The sequence below is a fragment of the Anabrus simplex genome, chromosome 1 (genome assembly GCF_040414725.1).
Source record: "Anabrus simplex isolate iqAnaSimp1 chromosome 1, ASM4041472v1, whole genome shotgun sequence".
Taxonomy (NCBI): domain Eukaryota; kingdom Metazoa; phylum Arthropoda; class Insecta; order Orthoptera; family Tettigoniidae; genus Anabrus; species Anabrus simplex.
Window position 1 is genome coordinate 1,149,819,903 of NC_090265.1, and position 22,489 is coordinate 1,149,842,391.

At 38.9% G+C, this 22,489-nt stretch overlaps 1 protein-coding gene across 1 annotated transcript in view; it reads right to left on the bottom strand.

The window, feature by feature from the left end:
- Positions 1-22,489, bottom strand: part of LOC136876950 (ATP-binding cassette sub-family G member 5) — a 143,606-nt gene that overhangs the window by 13,072 nt on the left and 108,045 nt on the right. Inside the window, exon 9 of the mRNA XM_067150722.2 lies at positions 15,813-15,995. Coding sequence (XP_067006823.1) covers positions 15,813-15,995 — 183 coding nt within the window. The remainder of the gene's footprint in view (positions 1-15,812; positions 15,996-22,489) is intronic.

The window sequence follows — 22,489 nt, forward strand, 5'->3', positions numbered from 1 at the left end:
ATGTTTAGTCCATGTTCTTTAAACTTGCCATTCCAGAGAGTTTCCCCTGTACTTCTGCTTCATTTTCTCCCCATATCAGAACATCATCTGCAAATATTAGAGTGTTAGGCTCTTTGTAATGTTCTCTGATGGATTTTATGATCCAATCCATGACAATGATGAACAGGAGTGCTGACAAGGCACTTCACTGCAGGACTTCTCTTTTGGTTTCAAACCAATCAGATCTTCCATCTCCTACATGGACACAGCTTAAGCACTTTTGATAGAGCATATTTTTCTATCATTCAGGAAGTTCTAAGCATTCCCAGATTATCTTTCTAGGCACACTTTTGTGGGCTTTCTCGATGTCCATAAAAACCATCACTAGTAAGGAATGGTAAGGACCCATTATGTTATAAAAGGAAAATAGATTAAGGAGGTGCAGATTAGAAAGAAATAGAGCTAGGAACCTAGTTGTGGGAGAAAGGAGAGATTGAAAGAATTTACTAGGAAATAGAATTTAACAAAAAAGCCAGCTAAGGATAACATGATGGCAAACATAATAGGCAACCACACACATTTTAGGGGGCATTGTAAGGATATGCATAGATACTCAGGCAGAAACAGGTTCCAGGAATGATATTCCAGGGATCATTAATGAACAAGGGAAGTGTATGTATGTGTGAGGACTTGCAGAAGGCAGAAGCATTCAATCAGTAGTATGTAAAGGTAGTTTGATTTAAGAACAATGTCCAGATAGAGGAGGCGACAAATACCGGTGAATTATTGAAATTTACCTATGATAATAAAGCCATTTACAAAAAGGTACCTACAAAAGTTTTTTTTTTTGCTAGCAGCTTTATGTCGCACCGACACAGATAAGTCTTATGGCAAGGCACAAAAGTTGAAGGCCAGAAAAGCAGTTGGGATTGATAAGATTTCTGAGGGTATATTAAAGACAATGGGTTGGAATATATCTGAAATACTTGATTATTGTTTGTATGAAAGAGTGATACCAAATAAATGGAGAGTTATAATTAGAGCGGGGAATTTGCCTATCTTATTCCCGTGTTCAGAAACGTAGGCTTTTGAGATATAAATATGTTTTAGGGTCCTTTAAGCTAGATTTTGTTTGTTTTATTGTGCCTATAAATGCGTATTTTTTGGCCGTGTGGTTAGAAGCCCGCAGCTGTGAGCTTGCATCCGAGAGATAGTGGGTTTGAACCCCACTGTCGACAGCCCTGAAGATGGTTTTCTGTGATTTCCCATTTTTACACCAGGCAAATGCTAGGGCTGTACCTTAATTTAGGCCTCAGCTGCTTCCTTCCCATTCATAGGCCTTTCCTGTCCCATCGTTGCCATAAGACCTATCTGTGTTGGTGCGACGTAAAGCAACTAGCAAAGAAAACCCTATTTCAGGGCTTTGTGCCTATTTGGAGTATAATTGCCTATTTGATGCCTTTTGATTCTATTTTAGAAAAGCCGATTTTCTTCCAGTGCATTATATTGTAACTGATGTGCTCGACAGAATTATCTTCTTATTTCTCAAGGCCTGCTTACCCCACGAACAAAAATGGGAATTCTCAGAAGTCACCAGAAATAGTTTTTGGGAATTTTCCATCAGGAGAAACAAGGAACAATTTGACCTGGAAGCCCCTCCAACCTTCTAAGACATATGTGAGAACCAATCAACATCGAACTACGTTACACAATCCATATCCCTTATACCTCCTTCTCGATGTGAACTGTTGTATGCATATGCTTTATCTTCAGAATATGTTGTGATTTACTGTGAAGAAGTGTGTCTGTGGCAATGCCCAAAGAAAAATTACCGGACAAGTTAGCGCTTAGGGGCGCACAGCTGTGAGCTTGCATCTGAGAGATAGTGGGTTCGAGCCCCACCGTCGGCAGCCCTGAAGATGGTTTTCCGTGGTTTCCCACTTTTACACCAGGCAAATGCTGGAGCTATACCTTAATTAAGGCCACGGTCACTTCCTTCCTTCCTACTCCTAGGCCTTTCCCATCCCATCGTCACCAAAAGACCTATCTGTGTCGGTGTGACGTAAAAAAAATGTAATTGCAAAGAAAAATCATCGTCCTACTGACTGAAGTGGTGGATCACAGGGGATCCCAATTTCACTACGGATGGAAGTGTAGTCTTCTGCCAAGCTTGCTGTAAGAAGGTAAGTTCATCTGTTCCTTTTATCTTTTTTTCTGACTGAACTACGATCGCATTTCATTGTAGCATTTATAGGCCTATTAATTTATGTATTGTGGAAAATTATTTTGTTGCAATGCTGTATTAGTAGTGAACTTTCAATTACAGTATTTATATTGCTAAAATCAGGGAGATGGATACTGACATTCTGCTATTCGGACCGTGGAATGTTAGAAGTTTGAATCATTGTGGTAGGTTAGAGAATCTGAAAAGGGAGATGAATAGGCTAAAGTTAGATGTATTTGGTATAATTGAAGTATGTTGGCAGAAAAAGCAGGATCCTTGGTCAGGCGACTGCAGAATTATCAACACAGTATCAAACAGGGTAAATGGAGGAGTTGGTTTAATAATGAATAAGAAAATAGGGCAGTGGGTAGGCTACTATGACCAACATAGTGAAAGGATTATTGTTGTCAAGACAGACACCAAACCAATGCACACCACAATAGTGCAGGTCTATATCCCTACTAGTTCAGCAGATGATGAAGAAATCAAAACAATATATGAAGAGATAGAAGATTTCATACAATAGGTAAAAATTGATGAGAATCTAATTGTGATGGGAGACTGGAATGCAACGGTAGGTCAAGGAAGAGAGTGTAATACAATAGAAGAATTGGGATTGGGATAAAGGAATGAAAGAGGAAATCGGCTGGTTAAATTCTGCACCAATCATAATTTAGTCCTTGCTAATACTTGGTTCAAACACCACAAAAGATGGCTGTATGCATGGACGAGACTTGGAGACACTAGAAGGTATCAAATAGACTTTATTATTAGGCAGAGATTCAGAAACAAGGTGTTGGATTGCAAAACTTTTCCAGTAGCAGATATGGAGTCTGATCACAACTTGTTGGTCATGAAATGCTATCTGAAGTTGCAGAAATTGAAGAAAGGAAGGAGTGCAAGGAGATGGAATATAGACAAGTTGAAAGAAAATAGTGTGAGGGATTGTTTCAAAGAACATGTTGCACATGGACTAAATGAAAAGGCTGAAGGAAACACAATAGAGGAGGAAAGGACAGTTGTGAAGAATGAGGTCAGTAGGGCTGCAGAAGAAAAGATAGGAAGAAAGGAAAGAACAACTAAAAATCAATGGATAACTCAGGAAATACTAGACTGATCGATGAACAACGAAAATACAAGAATGCCAAAAATGAAGAGGGCAGAAAAGAATACAGGCAATTAAAGAATGAAGTGAATAGAAAGTGCAGGACAGCTAAGGAAGAATGGCTGAAGGAGAAGTGCAAGGATGTTGAAGGTTGTATGGTCACAGGAAAGGTAGATGCTGCATACAGGAAAATCAAGGAAACCTTTGGAGAAAGGAAAACTAAGTGTATGAATATTAAGAGCTCGATGGAAAACCACTTCTAGGGAAAGTAGACAAGGCATAAAGATGGCAGGAACTTATCTAACAGTTGTATCAAGGTAAGGACGCAAATGATCTGGTTCTGGAACAAGAAGGGGTTGTTGATGCTGATGAAATGATAGACCCAATTTTGAGGTCAGAATTCAAAAGACCTTTGAGAGACCTAAATAGGAACAAGGCACCTGGAATTGATGACATTCCCTCTGAATTACTGACTACCTCAGGAACAACCAGCATGGCGAGGTTATTCCGTTTAGTGTGTAAGGTGTATGAGACAGGAGAAGTGCCATCTGATTTTTGGCAGAATATTATTATACCTATTCCCAAAATGCCGGTGCTCACAAGTGTGAAAATTACCACACCATTAGTTTAGTATATCATGTAAGCAAAATTTTAACACATATTATTTATAGAAGAATGGACAACAAGTTCAAACTGAGTTGGGAGAAGATCAATTTACTTACAGAAGAAATGTAAGAACATGTGGAGCAATCCTGACTTTACTTCTGATCTTAGAGGATCAAATAAAGAAGGACAAGCCCACATACATGGAATTCAAAGATCTAGAGAAGGCATTCGATAATGTTGATTGGACCAAGCTATTTGAGATTCTGAAGGTGATTGGAATCAGATACCGAGAACAAAGTATTATGTACAATCTATAAAAATCAGTCTGCAGTGATAAGAATCAAGGGCTTTGAAAAAGAAGCAGCAATCCAGAAAGGAGTGAGGTAAGGCTGCAGTCTGTGTCCCCCCCCCCCCCTTCCTTTTCAATGTTTATATAGAACAGACAGTAAAGGAAAGCAAAGAGGAATTTGGAAAAGGAATCACAATCCAACCAGAGCAAATCAAAACCCTGAGATTTGCCGATAATATTGTTATGTTATCTGAGACTGCAGAAGATCTGGAGAAATTGCTGAATGGTATGAACAGAGTCTTGGGTAAGGAGTACAAGATGAAAATAAATAAGTCCAAAACAAAAGTAATTTAGTGCAGTTGAACGAAGTCAGGTGTTGCAGGTAATATTAGATGAAGTCTTAAAGGAAGTAGATCAATATAGTTACTTCGGTAATAAAATAACTAACGATGGCAGAAGTAAGGAGGACATAAAATGCAGACTAGCACAAGCAAGGCCTTTCTTAAGAAAATAATTTTGCTCACTTCGAACATTGATATAGGTATTAGAAAGATGTTTTTGAAGACTTTCGTCTGGAGCGTGCTTTGTTTGGTAGTGAAACATGGACAATAACTAGTTTAGAAAGAAAGAGAAAAGAAGTTTTTGAAATATGGTGTTGCAGAAGGATGCTGAAGTTGAGATGGATAGATCGAGTTATGAATGAAGAGATACTGAATCAAATTGGTGAGACGAGATCAATTTTTGAGAAATTTGACAAGAAGAAGTGATAGAATGATAGGACACATCGTAAAACACCCAGGACTTGTTCGGTTGGTTTTTGAGGGAAATGTAGGGGGTAAGAATGGTAGGAGTAGACCAAGGTATGAATATGACAAGCAGATTAGAGTAGATGCATGATGCAGCACTTACATAGAAATGAAAATTTTAGCACAAGATAGAGTGGCATGGAGAGCCACATCAAACCAGTCTATGGACTAATGACTCAGAAAACAACATGGCAGAATATTTAATAATGCTCGTCACAATTTCGTCTTGGAGTTTTTTGTCCCATCTATATTTATGCCACCAGTTTACAAATGATGTCAGAATTGTACCCCTCGTGCCAAAGAAGATACCCGCCTTAGATTATATGATTGAAGGAAAAGGGTACAGAAGGTTCCTATCAGGTCTCCTTTTCCCTATCAGCATCAGTAGGCTGAGAGACAGTTGATTGCAATGATATCAGTCCTGTGATTGCTGCCTCCATCAACAACGCAGGATACCTTTTCATGCACTGGAAGATAGTTGAGACAAATGGCATTAATGATCATAATTCTTATGTTATTGTGGCGTTTGATCCCAAGTAACTGCCTCTTGAGGACAACTCCCCAACATGAGTGGTAAAGTTTCAAATTTCCAAACTCACTACAGTTTTTCTGTTTTTGCTAGTGGTTTAACACAGTGATGCAAGGATAGGAAAGGATTAGGCCATGGCCTTAATTAAGGTACAGCCCCAGCATTTGCCTGGTGTGAAAATATGGAAAACCATAATCAGGACTGGCGATGGTAGGATTCAAACCCACCATCTCTCAAATGCAAGCACACAGCTATGCGCCCCTAACCGGGTGGCCAACTCACTTGGTAATCACTACAGTGTCTTCAGTGGCCTGTGCTGTAATTTTTATAATCTATTTCCATTAGGAACTCATTAATCCATTCCTTTATTTATTTAACCACTACGTTTTGAGTCTGTACATAAGCCTCACACATATTTGAGTACCAACAGTGCATGGCCTGAACCATCAGATACTATTTGTTCATACAGAATGTCAGTTTTACTCAATGCTTAGAAGTTTTATAGTTTTCTATTCCACAACTGACTTGTATTTCACAACCCTCCCACCTAGATTTTGGTGTTAGTTAATGTATTTTCTGGTACTCCTGGAAATACCAAGTTCAACTCAAAAATGTTGATGTTTTCAGATTAATTTATCATGATTGTAGAAGAAGTAAAAAGTCAGAATATGTTGGAAAACTAATCAATAACAGCAACATCAGTTGATATCTTAGAGGACCAAGTCTAAATTTAGACCTAGGATTGTCATAGCAGCTGCCAGAGTGTTCCAGGGCAAACTGAACAGTATGGTACTGAAAATGACCATGAGAAGTAGACCTATTGTGTTTCTGTACTGAGTGGCTCACCCGCCCCTTGCAATCTAATTTATGAAACCTGCCATATTTGCTACAATTCTGAAATTTATTGGTCCTTCCACCTAAACTGGGATAATATAACAAGATGTGTGGTTACGGGCTAGAAAACAGCAGGAATTGCGTGTGTCACTATTAATTCATTATGAGTACCCTGAATGAACCCATAAAACTAGCACAAATACCAAGAGCATGTGACTTACAACAGGAGGTGCACACACACACACAGACCAGAAACAGGTATTATATAGGCTGGGAACTGCCCGCTGCATGTCAAGCCTCACAATAGCGTACTTGGCAGGGGCATATTCCGAGATCTGAAAGTGAACAGTGGGTCGAGGGATTTTTTTTTGTTCAGCCAGTTGCCGGGGATATGGCAAGTTTGCATACTTAATATAGTTTCCACAGACTAATTTGTCCCTTTGGCTCAAAAAAGAGTCATTGGTATGGTGGCATATGGTATGGAGCTGGGTTGGAAGAGGCTAAGAAACATTTGACATGATTTCAGTTACCTATGTCATTTAGTCAATAAATCACCACTGATCTGCATTTAGGGCAGTCACCCACGTGGTAGATTCCCTATCTGTTGTTTACCTAATCTTTTCTTAAATGATTGCAAAGAATTTGGAAATTTATTGAACATCTCTGTTGGTAAATTATTCCAATCCCTAACTCCTCTTCCTATAAATGAATATTTGCCCCAATTTGTCCTGTTGAATTCCAACTTTATCTTTATACTAGCAAGATACCCATGCTTCGCTACAGTATTATACTGAAATTTATAATGGAATGCTTATTGTTTTATATAAAATCTGCCGAAATTCGCAATCTGACTCGTTTTCTGAGAGAATCCGCCAAAATTTGCAATCTCACTCGTTTTCTAATAGATTACGGCAAGTTTCCTCCCATTTTTCAATCTTTCTTTCCAGCAATTGATTTCATACTTCTCGAGCTAGGTCCAGGTATTCCACCCGGTCAGTTGGGTCCCTATATCTTTGCCATATTTTCCTATAAGCATTTTTAATATGGACCAAATCCTTCAGGAGATCCGGCGTGGTGTCATTTTGGGTGCCTTGGCGATACTGAACCCGCGGCCGGACTGCATTCTTAGTCATTACCCGTCCAGGACCTGTTTCAAGCGCGGTCCGCACATTTGACGACGGTCCAGAACATTATTATTATTATTATTATTATTATTATTATAATAGATGTTCTGTACCCCACAGCAAGATGCAAGACTGCTACTTGGCTGTAAATTACATCTGCGTTGTCACACGTAGGCAAGTGTGCAGGATTTCTGGCGATTCGAATGACATACTGTACTTCTGTGCATTATTGACCTTATTATAGAGGTGAACAATTGGACGGTCAATCTCATTCCTGTTGTTTATTTCAAATGTGTTTAAATTTTTATTTATATGCCAGGAGAATCTACTGTAATCTAAGAACGTTCTCCGAAGGAAAAGTTGGCTCTTGTAAACGAACCCAGGAAAGTTAAAAAATGATCGGTTTATGATCAGAATAAGTACATCAAAAATCTACAGCCTGTTTCCAGTCATTCGACAGGGTCAGGAATGGAATGAATAAAGCCGCCATCCAGCGGCGACAATAGGAATTGTGCCGGCTGCCGAAGCCTGTCACACTCCCCTGGGGCAATGATTAATGAATGACAAATGAAATGAAATGATATTGGACAGTGTTGCTGGAATGAATGATGACAGGGAAAATCAGAGTATCTGGAGAAAAACCTGTCCCACCTCCGTTTTGTCCAGCAGGAATGTCACATGGAGTGACCGGGATTTGAACCACGGAACCTAGTTGTGAGAGGCCAGCGCGCTGCCACCTCAGCAACGGAGGCTCCTTATAAATACATTATGAACAGTAAAATCAATTGGTCTCACCTCCTTTTATACCCCACTGCTGTTAAGCTTATCCCCCCCCCAAAAAAAAAAAAAAAATTAAAAGAGGGCATGTTTCTTTATGTTTAAAGGAGATTCTAAACACCAATGTTCACGTCTATTACCTTCAGTTTTGAGATATAAGTATCCACATAAAAATAATTCATTTTATTTTCACTTCCTTTTACACTCCCCTCCAAGTGTATCTTCTGGCAAAAAATACTTGTTTCCTTAACAGTAAAGGATCTTCTAAATACCAATTATCACGTCTCTAATTTCTTCAGTTTTTGATTTATGTGTCCTCATGAAAGGAATTCAACTCCTTTTCACTCCCACCCCCCAAGATGATCCCCCCCCCCCCCAAATGGGTTTTTCTTTGTTATTAAAGGAGATCCAAATACCAATTTTCACGTCTGTAACAATAGTTTTTATCAGATGTAAGTATTCTCATACAATTAAGTCAATTAATTTTTCAATTCTTCCACCTCCCCACCCCCACCCCTTTATTGGATTTTCCGAGAATACGTGTTTCTTTACTTTTAATGCAGATTCCAAATATCAAATTTCACATCTGTAACATCTTCATTTTTGAGATATCAGTAGCCTAATTAAAAGAATTCAACACCATTCTCAGTCACTTTTACCCCCTCCCCCCTCCACCCAAGTGGTATTTCCGAAAACAAAAAAACACGTGCCATTTTTCACTTCTGTAACATGTTAAGTTTTTTGAGATATACCGGTACTGTATAAATTCTTATTTTAAAATTTCACCCCCTTTTTAGTTCCCCTTAAGAGGAGTTTCCAAAAACAAATCACCTACGTTTCTTTACATTTACAGGAGATTCCAAATACCACTTTTTACGTCTGTAACATTTTACGTTTCTCAGATATTCTGTAAATATAGTCTTTCAAAATATTCACCCCAATTTGTCACTCCTGTTTAAACGCCATTAATTGGATTTTTCAAAAACAAAAAAATACGTGTTTCTTTATTTTTAAAGGAGATCCCATATACTAATTTTCAGTTCTGTAATGTCTTTAGTTTCTGATATGTATCCCTCATTAAAGGCATTCAACCCATTATTCACCCTTTTACACCCCTCCTATTGGGATTTACAGAAAACAAAAAAAATACGTGTTCCTTTATTTTTAAAGGAGATTCTAAATATCAATTTTTACATGTGCAAACTTTTAAAGTTTTGAGATATAGATACACTTGTTTTAAAAATCCATCCCCTTTTCACCCCCCACTATTTGGATTTTCCAAAAACCAAAAAATACGTGTTTCTTTATTTTTAAAGGAGATCCCAAACACCAATTTTCAGGTCTGTAATATCTCCAGTTTCTGAGATATAAGTATTCTCATTAAAGGCATTCAACCCCTTTTTCACCCCTTTTCACCCCTCCTATTGGGATTTTCTGAAAACAATAAATATGTGTTTCTTTTTTAATGAAAATTCTAAATACCAATTTTTACAACTGTAAAGTTTCAAAGTTTTGGGACAGACATACATACATACATACATACATACATACATACATACATACATACATACATACATACATACATACATACATACTTTATCATTATAGACTGTTATGCCTTTCAGCGTTCAGTCTGCAAGCCTCTGAGAATTCACTACATGTTGCCACAATTCTCGATTTGCAACTAGTGTTGTGGCCTCATTTAGTTCTATACCTCATATCTAGTCTAACCATCGTTGCCTTGGTCTCCCTCTACTTCTCTTACCTTCCATAGCAGAGTCCATTTTTCTCCTAGGTAACCTATCCTCCTCCATTCGCCTCACATGACCCCACCACCAAAGCCGGTTTATGCATACAGCTTCATCCATCGAGTTCATTCCTAAATTAGCCTTTATCTCCTCATTCTGAGCACCTCCTGCCATTGTTCCCACCTGTTTGTACCAGCAATCATTCTTGTTACTTTCATGTCTGTTACTTCTAACTTATGAATAAGATATCCTGAGTCCACCCAGCTTTCGCTCCCGTAAAGCAAAGTTGGTCTGAAAACAGACCGATGTAAAGATAGTTTCGTCTGGGAGCTAACTTCCTTCTGACAGAATACTGCTGATCGCAACTGCGAGCTCACTGCATTAGCTTTACTATACCTTGATTCAATAATAATAATGTTATTTGTTTTACGTCCCACTAACTACTCTTTTACAGTTTTCGGAGACGCCGAGGTGCCGGAATTTTGTCCCGCAGGAGTTCTTTTACGTGTCAGTAAATCTGCCGACACGAGGCTGACGTATTTGAGCACCTTCAAATACCACCGAACTGAGCCAGGATCGAACCTGCCAAGTTGGGGTCAGAAGGCCAGCGCCTTAACCGTCTGAGCCACTCAGCCCGGCACACCTTGATTCAATCTCACGTACTATATTACACACAACCTAAATACTTGAAATTATCGTCCTGTTCTAGCTTTGTATCACCAATCTGACATTCAGTTCTGTTGAATTTCTTACCTACTGACATCAATTTAGTCTTCGAGAGGCTAATTTTCATACCATACTCATTGCACCTATTTTCAAGTTCCAAGATATTAGACTGCAGGCTTTCGGCATAGTCTGCCATTAAGACCAAGTCGTCAGCATAGACCAAACTGCTTACTACATTTCCACCTAACTGAATCCCTCTCTGCCATTTTATACCTTTCAGCAGATGATCCATGTAAACAACGAACAGCAAAGGTGAAAGATTATAGCCTTGTCTAACTCCTGTAAGTACCCTGAACCAAGAACTCATTCTACCATCAATTCTCACTGAGGCCCAATTGTCAACATAAATGCCATTGATTGATTTTAATAACCTACCTTTAATTCCATAGTCCCCCAGTATAGTGAACATCTTTTCCCTCGGTACCCTGTCATATGCTTTCTCTAGATCTACGAAACATAAACACAACTACCTATTCCTCTCGTAGCATTTTTCAATTACCTGGCGTATACTGAAAATCTGATCCTGACAGCCTCTCTGTGGTCTGAAACCACACTGGTTTTCATCCAACTTCCTCTCAACGACTGTTCGCACCCTCCCTTCCAAGATGCCAGTGAATACTTTGCCTGGTATACTAATCAATGAGATACTCATTTTAAAAATTAACCCCCCTTTTCACCCTCCCATTAATTGGATTTTACAAAAACAAAAAACAAAAATTGTGTTTCTTTATTTTTAAAAGAGATCAAAAGTACAAATTTTCAGGTCTGTAATATCTTCAGTTTCTGAGATATAAGTACCAGTATCCTGATTAAAGGCATTCAACCACTTTTTCACCCTTTTTCACCCTTTTTCACCCCTCCTATTGGGATTTTCTGAAAACAAACCAAAAAAAATATGTGTTTCCTTATTTTTAAAAAATATTATAAATACCAATTTTTACATCTGTAAACTTTTAAAGTTTTGGGATATAGATACACTCATTTTTAAATATCAACCCCCTTTTCACCCCCTTAGCGACAGAATATCAAAAAATCCTCTCTTAGCACCTACATCTTAATATGAATGTATCCCCAAAATTTCATTTCTTTATGTCCAGTAGTTTTGTCTCAGAGATGATGAAGCAGTCAGTCAGTCAGTCAGTCAGGACAAGTTATTTTATATATATAGATGTGATCTTTCCTACTTTTAAAAACAGCACTCAAACTTATTTGTCTACTAATGTCATTCCATGCCATCTCTCCACTGATTGCTCAAAACATACTGCTTAGTCAAGCAGCTCATCTCCTTTCTCCCCAGCCCAAACTTCGTAACGTTCGTATCCCACTATCGGCAGCCCTGAAAATGGTTTTCCGTGGTTTCCCATTTTCACACCAGGCAAATGCTGGGGCTGTACCTTAATTAAGGCCACGGCCGCTTCCTTCCAACTCCTAGACCTTTCCTATCCCATCGTCGCCATAAGACCTATCTGTGTCGGTGCGACGTAAAGCCCCTATCAAAAAAAAAAAAAAAAACTTCGTAACATTTTCGTAATGGTACTCTTTTGTCAGATATCATTCAGAACAAATCGAGCTGCTTTTCTGTGGATTATTTCCATTTCTCGAATCAAGTCACCCTGGTGAGGATCCCATATACTGGAACCATATTCTAATTAGGGTCTTACCAGAGACTTATATGCCCTCTCCTTTACATCCTTACTACAACCCCTAAATACCTTCATAACCATGTGAAGAGATCTGTGACAATTCTGTTTATGTGATTACTTCAATGAAGATCTTTCCTTACATTGACATCTAGGTACTTACAGTGATCCCCGTAAGGAACTTTCACCCCTTGAACACAGTAATGCAGTACCTGCTAGAACTGACGACCTCTGTGGTCGATACAAATCTGCGCACAATATTGTAAGGACCGTCTGGCATGTTGCAACATCTCTGACATAACGGATCAGCATGCCTCACTGATGAGCTGTCTAAGGTGACCAGGACTGTTTAGCTTCTGTGCATACAGCAGTTGTTTTACATAGCCCACAGAAAAAATCCAGGAGCATAAGATCTGGTGGGCCAGGGGAAGTCCTCCCCTTCCTATCCATTTATCAGGATATGTCACATGGAGATGGTTCCGGATAACCACCACTACATGTGGTAGAGCTCCGTCATGTTGAGACCACATCCTATAGCTGTCAAGGAGTGGCACATTTTCCAAGAATGGTGGTAGTTGATCTTGGAGAAACCGCAGATAGCATTCTCCCATCAGAGGTCCCTCACGGAAATGGGGACCAATGAGGTGATCACCCACAATGCCACACCCTATATTCAAGCCCCACTCTACCTGAAAAGCTGTCTGTCATACCCAATGGGAATGATCCACACTCCAGTAATGCATATTCTGACGATTAACGGTTTCATTGTTGTGGAACCGCACTTTGTCCATTTAAAAAACATGACCATGGAGCTCCTGGAGCAAATGCAGATGATATGGGTGAAACAGCTGGATAGGCAATATCCGCATAACAGATGCCCGGCTGATGTTCATTTCCTGTGCAATGGCCCTTGGCCCTTATGCTGGATAGCATCCAAGACAACTTCTTCATTGTGAGCAGATGTCACAGGCCATTTCCTTCCCAGAGACACAGTAGATTGCAGACGTCTTTCCGCACTCCAAAATGTCATTTGTTGTCTATCCAGATAGTGTTCTTGATACAGGTGTTGTGCGTGGTATGCATTCTGTCTAGCTTCTCCATAGACGAGTAACATATCCACATATTTGTCACTGGAATATATCATGAGACACTGAATAAGCTTTGTGTTGTGTTGTGACTAGCCTGAAATGAGGGGAGTTCACACAGCTACATACCTACCTGCCATTGCATGTTATCCTTCCAATGGGGCACATTTTGCCCTACCTGTGGTCCAATCCAATCAATACTGATCTGCATTTAGGGCAGTCGCCCAGGTGATAGATTCCCTATCTGTTGCTTTCCTAGCCGAAATGATTTCAAAGAAATTGGAAATTTATTGAACATCTCCCTTGGTAAGTTATTCCAATCCCTAACTCCCCTTCCTATAAATGAATATTTGTCCCAGTTTGTCCTCTTGAATTCCAACTTTATCTTCATATTGTGATCTTTCCTACTTTTATAAACGTCATTCAAACCTATTCGTCTACTAATGTCATTCCACGCCATCTCTCCGCTGACAGCTCGGAATATACCACTTAGTCGAGCAGCTCTTCTTCTTTCTCTCAATTCTTCCCAACCCAAACATTGCAACATTTTTGTAACGCTACTCTTTTGTCGGAAATCACCCAGAACAAATCGAGCTGCTTTTCTTTGGATTTTTTCCAGTTCTTGAATCAGGTAATCCTGGTGAGGGTCCCATACACTGGAACCACACTCTAGTTGGGGTCTTACCAGAGACTTATATGCACTCTCCTTTACATCCTTACTACAACCCCTGAACACCCTCATAACCATGTGCAGAGATCGGTACCCTTTATTTACAATCCCATTTATGTGATTACCCCAGTGAAGATCTTTCCTTATATTAACACCTAGATACTTACAATGATCCCCAAAAGGAACTTTCACCCCATCAATGCAGTAATTAAAACTGAGAGGACTTTTCCTATTTGTGAAACTCACAACCTGACTTTTAACCCCGTTTATCAACATACCATTGCCTGCTGTCCATCTCACAACATTTTCGAGGTCACGTTGCAGTTGCTCACAATCTTGTAACTTATTTATCACTCTATAGAGAATAACATCATCCGCAAAAAGCCTTACCTCGGATTCCACTCCTTTACTCATATCATTTATATATATAAGAAAACATAAAGGTCCGATAACACTGCCCTGAGGAACTCCCCTCTCAACTATTACAGGGTCAGATAAAGCTTCACCTACTCTAATTCTCTGAGATCTATTTTCTAGAAATATAGCAACCCATTCAGTCACTCTTTTGTCTAGTCCAATTGCACTCATTTTTGCCAGTAGTCTCCCATGATCCACCCTATCAAATGCTTTAGACCTGTCAATCGCGATACAGTCCATTTGACCTCCAGAATCCAAGATATCTGCTATATCTTGCTGGAATCCTACAAGTTGAGCTTCAGTGGAATAACCTTTCCTAAAACCGAATTGCCTTCTATCGAACCAATTATTAATTTCACAAACATGTCTAATATAATCAGAAAGAATGCCTTCCCAAAGCTTACATACAATGCATGTCAAACTTACTGGCCTGTAATTTTCAGCTTTATGTCTATCACCCTTCCCTTTATACACAGGGGCTACTATAGCAACTCTCCATTCATCTGGTATAGCTCCTTCGACCAAACAATAATCAAATAAGTACTTCAGGTATGGTACTATATTCCAACCCATTGTCTTTAGTATATCCCCAGAAATCTGATCAATTCCAGTCTATAAAGCTTGGAACATATACGGCGTAGGCAACTGGTTGCCTGTGTCCTAGCCACATACCATTACCTTCTCATCCTTGTCCAACCCAGCTACATACCCTATGCCATGATAACAACGGCCCTTTGCAGGGCCAAATAAACAAATGAGCCTGTGGAAGCTATCAAGAATGCAATCTTACCACATCCCAGGCAATTGGCAGTAAAAACAAAAAGACTAGCATGGGATTCAAACCTTCAAACACTGTCCACTATTACATCGCCCACCACGTTCTTGCCACGTGAGCTTCTGTGAGGCTTGACACGCAGCGTGCAGTTCCCAGCCTATACAGTAGCAGCTCCTGGTCTGTGTGTGTACCTCCTGTTGTAAGGCACGTGTTCTTCATATCTGTGCTCATTTTACGGGTTCATTCAAGGTACCATAATGAATTAATAGTGGCACTCATGATTCCTGCTGTCTTCTAGCCCTTAACCACATGTCTCATTACATTATCCTAGTTTAGGAAGAGGGACCGATGCATTTCAGAATTGTAAAAATGGAAGGATGCATAAAACTAGATCGCAAGGGGCTGGTGGACCACTTAGTATAGTTTATATGATTACAAACTCTTATTTAACCATGTTTTATATATACACTGTTATTACCTGAGGGCACCGCTTGCTAGGGCTAAATACAAGACAGTTATGTAAATGCTGGCTATAGCTGCTGTGAAGGAGCTGCGTACCACCATTAGTAGTGCAATGGTCTGTTGCTCAGCTAGTAGATGACAGGCCCATAGCACTGAGCCAAATAGAAACCATTCTAGAGGGTCCTGAAGTCCAGTTAATCTGTAAGAAAAATATTATTTTTAAAGTCTGTAGCATGGTTGGATCACTTTCTCAGCTGTAAATGAAAACGGGCATGCTGTATATTCATTTCAATTCATATGCAAAATCTCAAACTGCCCCAGTACTCTGAAATTTATTTTAAATGCAGATATAAGAATACACAGTAGTACAGCAATGACACACATTACTATTCAACATAGTCAGCATCCTTGTACAAGCACTTGTTCCAACAGCTCACCAAGGCGTGAAAGAAATCTGTATCTGTATAATATTAAATTTACATACCAAATTGTAATTACTTACAAAAATCTTACTGTTGTGCTTTTTTTGCTCAGCAGTATAATTGAGAATGGCAGTGTGTGGAAATTGTGCTTGTCCTTTTGTCTTTTCTTTCTATTTCTCCCTCATCCCACATCGGCCTGTCATTGTATTCATTCTGATTTTGTGTTTTGCCTGTTATATGTTCCTGTCAATATTCATATCTTTTTATATATGAGTTGATTTGCACTTGTTTGTCCCAGTATTTTTCTTGGAATGTCATATTACTTGTAAAGGAATGCCTTATGAATATAATTTCTTATAGTAGGGCTATGCCTGAAGTGCAGTGGCTATACAGAGCAATATGGTGTGAAAATTGAGTTCCAGAGGACTGAACAAAAGGTATTATTATCCTTTTATTTTAAAAAGGATGTAGAATAAAGTGTGCCAACTATAGGGGTATCACACTTCTCTCCCGTGGTTTGAAATTAATAGAAAAGATTATTGAAACCATACTGCGAGCAGTGATAGAACCTGTCCTGGAAGAAGAACAGCGTGTATTTAGAACCAATAGAAGAACAACAGACCTGATCTTTCTCCAAAGGATGTTAATGGGACAGCACTAGGAGAGAGGGAACTGTAGTGTTTGTAGACCTAGAAAAGGCATACAATAGGTTGCCTAGACCAGACATATGAATGCGCTTCAGAAAACTGGGAGTGGCTGAATATCTCATAGGTAAGGTCCAGATGCTGTACTACAACTGTAGCAGCTGTGTGTGCGTTAGGGATCGCCATTCAGAATGGTTTAATACCACACAGAGTGTCCAACAAGGGAGCGCACTCTCAGCTTTGCTATTCATTACTGTCATGGACAATATTCTTAGAATACTGTAAAGAGAATGAGATGAAGAAATACACACATTGGTGTCTGTTAATGATGTAGCCATCTGGGGAGAGACAGAGGTAGAGGTACACACTAGGCTGGATAAATGGGTAGCAAAGTTTAAACAGTATCAGATGAAAGTTAGCACAACAAAAACTGTTGCACTGAAAATGAGTAGGAAAGATACTGGCTGTCACATAAAACTTGAAGGTGAAAACATTCAATGTGTACAGGTATTCAAATACCTCGGGACTATGATATCCAGCACTGCAGATAAAGAAAGAGTGAAAAAAAAAAAATGTCTAGCAGTTCCAACTTCTACAACCACATAAGAGATCTACTTTGGGATAACAAAGTGCCCATGAGAACCAAGTCATACTTTGTACGCATTCTCATATACAGTCTAGAAACATGTACACTGAAAGAGAGAGAAGTTAGTAAATTGCAAGCATGTGAAATGAAGTTCCTACAAACTGCCCTCCAAAAAACATGCAAGGAACGATTACATCAGCATGGTTGCCACACTGGACTCGATAGAAGAGAAGCTAATGACTTGTAGACTAACATATTATGGACATGTAAAGCGAATGCTTGGTACAAGAACACTACATGCATGCTGCCTAGCACAAGAACACCACATCACCACATGCATGCCTAGGAAGAAGGCCAGTGGGAAGACCTAGGAAGAGATGGCTGCACCAACTGAGAGATGATGTGGAGAGAAGAGGTGGGACCTGAGAGTCAGTGGTGAGAGAGAAGCATTTCTGGACAGGCAATGATAGTGAAGATGATGATAGTAGGGCTATCAGTAACATTATCTCTCAAATATGCAAACTCACTTTGTGAACAGATTTCTGTAGTAATTGGTAAGATTATGATTATAGGAGAGAAACCTTTCAGAACCTACATTTGCTCATACAGTAGGGTGACCAGGTATTTTATGTTAAAAACCAGGTTATTTATGAAAAATAGAACCAACAGTAGGGTGACCAGATATTTTATGTTAAAAACCAAGTTATTTATGAAAAATAGAACCGACAGTAGGGTGCCCAGACATTTTATGTTAAAAACCAGGTTATTTATGAAAAATAGAAATAAAAACCAGGACACTAGTTACGAATAAAATATGCTTCATATATGACTGCACTGCTTTACTAAGATAAATAAAAACTAATATTTACACATAAAAAGACATGTATTTTAATAATCTACTTAAAAACACACTCATCTTGGCAATGCATCATATTATAGTCATTGTTCAAGTTCTTCAAGAAATGAACCATAATTTAAAATATCATAACTAGATTGAATAATTCCTAACAGGTGAAGAATAGACAACAACTTGCTAAACGTAAATTTGTGGCTTCTGAATCGGGAACATCACTATTAACTTTGTACTTATCAGAAGACCTGATATCTTGCAAGAGCACTGACTTGCTTAATAGCAGGTTATAGAATTACCTTCAGCTAAGGTCTTGAAAATGAGTCTTAACAATTACAGTTACCTGAATAGTTTTGGCAGTTAATTTTTTTTTTTTTCATCAATACAAAGAGAGTTCACAATTGAAAAGTCTCTTTTCACAACAGCATTTTTATCTGGTACATAAAATCACAGCAAAACTCGAACCCACCTTTTTATTTTTTATATGGAATGCCTACACTTTTAAGTATGTAGAAGACATCACACCATTTCTTATCAATTTCCATATTTTCCCCCCAATCCTCAAATTTTCTGGATACAATATTGTTCACATGTGCTGTCTCATCATCTACCTGAATTTTTTAACCTGAATTTACTGTCATATGGATTTTCAGACTTTTTAAAACCTCATCCCAAGGTACAGAATTTGCCAATGTTACCCAACAAAATCATTTCAGAGGCTGATACAGAGAAACCCACTGCATCCAGGGGGTAGTGGGTTCAAACCCCACTGTCAGCAGCCCTAAAGATGGTTTTCCATGGTGTCCCATTTTCACACCTACTGTGCAAATGGGGTTGAACTAGCTCTACAAATTGTGACTGTGGTGCCCCTTCTCAGTCAATCCTAGACATTGTTGCTGACTGCCCAATTTGAGCTTTCAAAGGAAAGGTAATGGACTTTCACCGCACATCGAATGAAGCAGTTGATTGGGTCAAAAACCTAGACCTAGAGTTGTAGTATTGTATGGACTTGTGACTATGCTATCAGTTGCTTGTGCATGAAACTGAGTAACATTCTTTATACTGATCAACTACATCAACACCACATTTAGTTGAATTATAGAATGTCATGATGTATGGCTTAGAATCTCCAGATTCTGGGTCGATATCATCACTGTCATGCATGCTGGTAATTAGAATCGCGACTTTGTTTTTCTTTGGAGTACAAGCCACCATAGTTAGGTTTTCTCTAAAAGCAAAGATGCTGGAATTTACTGGTTTTCCTTTTCTGATAAGTATAGGAGGAATCTCTTTTTCTCAGACTTCATACTAATGTTAGATTATGATCTTTCAACAAAGTCCCAGCAAGAGTGATGGAAGTATACCATTTATTAGTGGTTATTGACTGTCCTGTACCAGTGACTGGTCTATCATCATCTTTAAAACTACAAGTCCTGAATTATCAGCCCTGAAAGGTCCCTCCGATTGCTTTCCTGCATACAACTCCATATTAACCATGTGAAATGTTTTTGCGCATGCCAAAGAATACACTCTGATTCCGTATTTGGCCAGCCAGCTTGTTCTTTATATATAAAGGCACACCGTCCTCTAAATGCCTCTAGCATTTCATCGATGGTCAAATGCTCACAGAGAAGCTAGTCTGCATTTCTCGACAACATTTTCAAAAGTGTCTCATATGGGGGCAAGCTTGTCTAATAATCTTCGCTGCCTGCAGGTGTTGAGGCATCATCAAATCTCATGGTTCTTATTGGAAATTTAAATTGTTTTTAAGTTCATGGTGGTTCTGAAAACTCAATCCCAAACCCATCAGTTCCTTATAAATCCATTAGATTCAAATGAGATGCATTGTAGACCTCTGTCAAATACAGAAGGCCAATAAATGCCTCTACCTTACTCCTACTTGTGTCTCAGGTGTCACTTTGCTTTGAATACCCAAATTGTACTTTTGCAATACTTTGGTTAGTAATTCTCACAATGTCATTCAACACTTCATCCGCAACTAATATTTTCCATGCTTCTATTGAAGAGTTTAATTTATGATGCATCACCCCAGGTAAGTGTTCTTGTATTTCTATTCCATGGAGGACAGTGGACAGCACCGGCCACTGGGTTCTGTGGTTCAAATCCCATTCATTCCATGTGAGATTTGTGCTGGACAAAGCAGAGGCGGGACAGGTTTTTCTCCAGGTACTCTGGTTTTCCCCTGTCATCTTTCATTCCAGCAACACACTCCAATATAATTTCATTTCATCTGCCATTCATTAATCATTGCCCCAGAGGAGTGCAACAGGCTTCGGCAGCCGGCACAATTCCTATCCTCGCCGCTAGATGGGGCTTCATTTATTCCATTCCTGACCCAGTCGAATGACTGGAAACAGGCTGCGGATTTACATTTTCATGAGCCATAAACAGCCATCAAGGTCCAAAGATGTTCCCTCTTAGTCAAACTACACAGCAACGCAACAACATCTAGCAAGTACAATATTACCCTATGCATTAATTTGAGACAACATACTTGTATTTCACATGTAACCAAATGGTGCACAGCAAATTTTATTGACCCCATTTTATTATGGAAATATTTTAAGACAGCAGCAATGAAACTGAAATGTGAAATTAAAATACTGTTATATTTGAAGTTAAGAATAGTGATATTTGACAGCCGTGAACCGTGCTATTTTATAGATTAGTATTATAATATATCTAGCTGAAGATGGCCTGTAAGGCCAAAACTAGTACCACAATGTAATATGAAATACAAATATATTTGTGAATGTATATAGTATAGATTAAGTGGTAACATCCAATCCTTATAATTGTGAATTGGACCTTGGCAATTCAATCTATGGTATTGTGGATGAAAGGAAGGTAGGCATTTCCCTTCACTTCTTCATTCTGTGAGTTTCGCTTAGTTGTCCCTTTGGGATGCACAGCTCTATGAATCTGTACATCATTATAACCGTTACCCTTGAATGTGACTTTGAGTGTGTCCATCTCCTGGATATTTGATGGCTCACAAATTCATTTCACCCTAGTGATGAGTATTGTGCCCATTGCATTTTCTGACATGTTCCAAAATGGCATCAAAGTGGAGGTATGGACCACACAGGCCAGAATTATATGGAATGAACCATAAGTTTAAAGTTCACAGGAGGCCAAGACCAAGTAAAAAAACGCACAATTTTTAAAAGGCTGTGAGGAGAGAAGAGAACAGTATTAAGTGAAATGTTTGAAATGAAACAAGTAAAATATAATATATTATTACTACACTTACTAATTGTATAAGATATAGAATGGACACACATCATTTTAGCTGTGTCGGAAAGAAAGAATAGTTGCCGAGATAAACAGAATACGCAAATATTACCCGTTCTAAAAAAGAAGATATTTCAAGGTTATAAACTTCATTATTGGTTCCGTATTGAATTAATATTACACATAAAATAAAGTACAAAGGTTTAATCCACCTACTCAATACATTTACAATAATTGCGATGTCTATAAGAACATTACAATATATTACGAGGTACTAGTTTCGACCCTGTGTGGGTCATCATCAGCCTGGCCAAGATCATCATCATCATCATCCTAAACCATCTCCAGTTTCCCGGGTGTGGTATATGAGCCTCCTCCCTCTCATCCTGTCCTTGTACCATTCTTCCTCCACCAACTTGTCCCAATCATGACCTCTCAGCAGTACATCACTCTTAACTAAATCTATCCATTTCCTTCGTGGCCTTCCCACGGGTCGTCTTCCTTCTGCCTTTCTGTCAAATTCCTTCCTTGCAGTTCTGTTTATTGGCATCCTCTTCATGTGACCAAACCACTTCAGTCTCGATATCTGAATCTTATTGAGGAGAGAATAATCCATTCCTACTTCTTCTCTAATTTTCTCATTCCTAATCTTGTCTTTCCTGGTTTTCTGGATCATAGCGCGTAGGAATTTCATTTCAACTGCCTGAAGTTTGGAATTATGTCTATTGGTCAGTGTTGTGGTTTTGAGACTGTACGTAAGAATTGGTGTATAATAGGACTTGTACAATGTCATTTTTGTTTTCATGGGTATTTGCTCATCCCACAGCAGGTATCTTACCTGGCCAAGATGCATATGGATATGCCAAAGTACACGGTGGAATGAATATAAAAGATGAACTGAATATGTGATGGAATGATGTACATATAAAATGGTGA